A 4,215-nucleotide genomic window follows, 5' to 3' on the forward strand; every position below is an offset into this window, starting at 1 on the left:
CACAAAGACACCACTTACCAGGGGAGTGACAGGCAAGACTTTTACCGACACGGGAAAAAAAAAACTAAAAAAAATAAAACAAACAAACTAAACGCAGCCCTCGACTGGGTTTGCCATACTGGCGACCCAGTAAAAAAAAAAACAAAACGAAAAATAAAAAAACCCACGAAATGAAACGCACATTCCGACTGGGTTTGCCATACTGGCAACCCGGTAATAAGGTGTTTGACAGCTGCAGACCGCAGACTGCTTATAGCGCTGATAAACAGTATTTATAAAGTCTAAGCAGCCACTTCAAATGCAGTAGGGAGCATAAGCACGCGCGTTTTTGAGACGCGGACGGCACCCGGAAGTGAGCTGTTTTCCCTAAGATTAGTGTAAAAATCTCGGCTGGGAGACACCACTGCCCTGGCACGCTAAATGTTCTCTTCCGGTTGCCGTTCGCGTCTCTTTCCACTGAGAACACTGAGCACTGCACAACGGCACGGGGAACCGGATATGATGTTGACAGCTCAGTGATCCAAATTCGCCGCAAGTATTCGCAAGCAGTCTGGGGCGAAGTGAATGACGTCTTGGCCAGGCCAAAGGTTGCCAAAGGTCCTTTATAGTCAGGGTCCTTGTTTAAAGTGCACCTAAACCCAAATATTTTTTGTTCCTAATGTAAATCTCCCCATCCAAAGCAAACATATGCCAGCATTGTTACGCACAATTTCGCTTTTTCTGTGCCGTGCAAGCCACGTAAACTTGGCAGAACTAATTTTGCTGAACTAGCAGTTATTTGGACCCACGACCGTGATGCGAGAGGCATGGGTCTATTCTCGATTTTACGTCACAAACTGCTTTGCATTCCTATTTTCAAAGACATTTTGCATTGCAAAGCAGTTTGTGACGTAAAATCGAGAATAGACCCATGCCTCTCACATCACGGTCGTGGGTCCAAATTACTGCTAGTTTTGATACCTTTGCGCTTATTGCCCGACAGATAAAAAAGCGTAATTTGAAGTAAGAATCGTCAAACAAGTTTGCTTTCCGTAGAGAGATCAATATTGTACACTAAAAATATTTGGGTTTAGGTGCACTTTAAGCTCCCCAGGAACAGCGAGAGAGACTGGGATCCCCACCCCCGAACACACCCTCAATTACAACGTCACATTTTCACCGAACAACACACCATGGACGCTTGTTTGGGAGGCAAACGTAAGCACTTTGATTCAAGTGAAGATTCCTACAACCGCAAGGTTAGTTCCTCTTATAATTTCTAATGGCTGCTAAAAATTTAGGCTAAGCCATTTTGGGTTTTTTTTCGCTGACGATGGACTGTCTTGATGAATCTTGATGAAGTCGATAGGAGCGTCGTTCTAAATGGTTGACGACATCTATTGATTTATCATCTTGAACATGCAGAAACACCAGGGACACAATGATGGAAAGACGCATACTTCGATCGTGTTTTCTCTTAAAGAAGAGGTTGGATCTCTGGCCAGAGCGCTTAAACTCTTCGAGGTAAATAATGAGTTTTAAAACTGAGTGGGCGTTTGGGTCATTTTTGATGACGACGTAGTAAATTCTATTAAAGGTTAATGAAAACTTCATTTAAAACACGGTAAAAATATCAGTATGACAATAGAAAACAAATAAGAAATTCATCTTAAGTAAAATTTTCTATTAACTGGTTTACATATTTGCCGTGTGGGATTTCGATACAGAGAGCCATTTATCAATTCTTCTCTTGAAGTTGCGTAGAGATTTTGTATTGCGGATATCCTCAGGAAGATCGTTCCAAAGAGAAGCTCCGCTATTGCTGAAGCTACGCTTAGGTAGTCAGTTCTTGGTTTTGGCAAGTACAATTTTTGACTTGCGTCTCGAAGATCAAAGGACAGAGTTCTCGGAGTGAACATGTTACAAAGATAATTTGGGGCGAGCTTATTAACACATTTGTGCATTAAATTTGCATTTTGCTTCGTCCTTCTAACTGATAAGTTATCCCAGCTGAGAGAGTTGAGAAGATAGTTAGAGTTCGTATTATAACTTGATTTAGTAATTACTCTAGCAGCGCGATTTTGTAGTTTTTGTAGTTTCTCGCTCAGCTGTTGAGACAATTAAGCCATCCCAAACAACACTGCAGTAGTCAAAATGTGGTTCGATAAGACCTTTTGTGTATTTTAATAGCGGTATGCATTGAAATAAAAGGTCTGACTCGCTTAAGTGCACCGATACTGGAAGCGACCTTTTTTGAAGTTGCGGTAGTTATTTAAGTCAGTCTTGGATCCATTCTTAAAGATAGGTGTTACTTTACCCAGCTTCCAGTCGGATGGGTAGATACCAGTCAGTAGTGATTGATTAAATATATACACGTTAAAGAGGGCGCAACGACATCGGGGGCTATCTTTAATCGTTTGCATGGAATGTTATCAGGAATGTTATTAGGTGTAATTTTATAGGGAGAACATTCTTTAATTTATTAAATATTCACATCCAAAGGGTCTAATGATGGGTCATGAAGTCACAAAACTATGTCTGAATTTTCTTCATTCGATTCGTGGAAGCTAGGGAAAAACATCTGAGAATACAAACTCCGTTGCATCAGATTATATGATATGGTTCGATGCGCAGCTATTGCAACGACTCGTTAACTTATTGGTCTGTTTGTAGAGTGACAACAAATAAAACCCGTAATTTACTTCGTTCTGCAAACTATCAAAACAACAGATTACTTTTTTATTCTATTGGTTTACAGGGTGTTTGTGGTAGCCAAAGTAGCTTTTATCTTCAATCTTGTCGATGTTCTGCCTCTACTCTACCGTACTTCGTTAGCGTTGCCTTCATAATAAGAAGAAACAATTATCCCCATTTTAAATTTGCACTCTAATTACAACAACAGTTAGGAAAAAGGGTAGAATCAGTCACTAGTATTTCTTTTTCTTTATTTTCCTTGGGTCACGATTTCCTTTACGTGCGTTAAAGATTTCATTTGCCATAATGATTGAACTTTACTATGTTATTAGGTTATTTACATAGCATTTTTTTTGAAGTCGTATTTCTGAAGTCGTACCTGTATATATAACCCTTTCTTTCGAGAGAATCTCATTTCAAGGTGCCAGTGTCAGGTAGGATTTGAATGCCAGACCTTTTGAGTCAGATCAGCTCATTACAAAAATCACCAGACCATGGTGGTCATTCCATGATAACAAAGGAAACATTATTTACTGCACCATTATGGGGTGCAGGCTTAGTGCAGTGGTGAGAACACTCGCCTCCCACCAATGTGGCCCAGGTTCGATTCCCAGACCCGATGCCGTAAGTGGGTTGAGTTTGTGTTGGTTGTCTGCTCTTAGCCGAGGTTTTTTCTCAGGGTGCTCCCGTTATCCCCTCTCAGAAAAAAACCAGCATACAGCTGATTCCAGCTGGCTGTAAGCTATACTCCAAGGTCACACATGGACCATATAGCGGCTGTCAGAGGCACCATAGTATGCTTTTGTTTTGACCTTGTTGAGCTGCGTTGTTGCTGTTGAGTTGCGATGGCGATTAGCCGTGACAATTATTATTTATTATTACTTTCATAACCATAAAGGAGTTGTGGTGTTTTGCACGAAAGATGTTAATTTTTTAAATATACTGTATATACCAGTTTTGTGTGGAATCAATGTGGATTTCTTCATTTCTTTTTGTTCTTTCCACTATCACGCTTGCCAAATGGTTGGGATTGTGACTCTGACCTTAACTGGATATGAAACACAGGCATGAAAGAATGATCATGCATGGATTGGCCTACACCATGGTATAGATACCAAAACAAGGATAACACTGACAGGATACAGATCTGAGTCTTTTTTTTTTTTTCACCTTGAAAGTAAAGGAGTTTGAGTTTGATTTGAGTGCCACAGGATCATCAGTTGTAAAAACTGTTCCGTGCTTCTGTCTTTAAATAAAGTCATTATTATTATTATTATTATTATTATTATTATTATTATTATTATTATTATTATTATCAAACTGTGGTCCTATAAGATAATTTCTTAGCTACCCTTCTCCTTAGCCTCCAAAGCGACTGTCAAACGCACTTCAATAATCCAAGATTACTTCTAGTTATTGTTAATTTCCTGTGAATGCAGAAGATTTCATTTTAACTCACTTAATTTATTATCTTGTGTGACCTGAACACAGACATTGGATTGAGTGAGTGAACTTTTGAGAAAATGTTGGCTAATATAAACC

The 4,215-nt window shown here is 39.5% G+C and overlaps 1 protein-coding gene across 1 annotated transcript in view; it reads left to right on the forward strand.

The window, feature by feature from the left end:
* Window positions 1-1,104: 1,104 nt before the first annotated feature.
* LOC138043201 (phenylalanine-4-hydroxylase-like) overlaps window positions 1,105-4,215 on the forward strand; it is a 28,502-nt gene continuing 25,391 nt past the window's right edge. The window contains exons 1-2 of the mRNA XM_068889353.1: window positions 1,105-1,238; window positions 1,405-1,503. Coding sequence (XP_068745454.1) covers window positions 1,173-1,238; window positions 1,405-1,503 — 165 coding nt within the window. The 5' untranslated portion in view covers window positions 1,105-1,172. The remainder of the gene's footprint in view (window positions 1,239-1,404; window positions 1,504-4,215) is intronic.

Source organism: Montipora capricornis, chromosome 3, assembly GCF_036669925.1.
Source record: "Montipora capricornis isolate CH-2021 chromosome 3, ASM3666992v2, whole genome shotgun sequence".
Lineage (NCBI taxonomy): Eukaryota > Metazoa > Cnidaria > Anthozoa > Scleractinia > Acroporidae > Montipora > Montipora capricornis.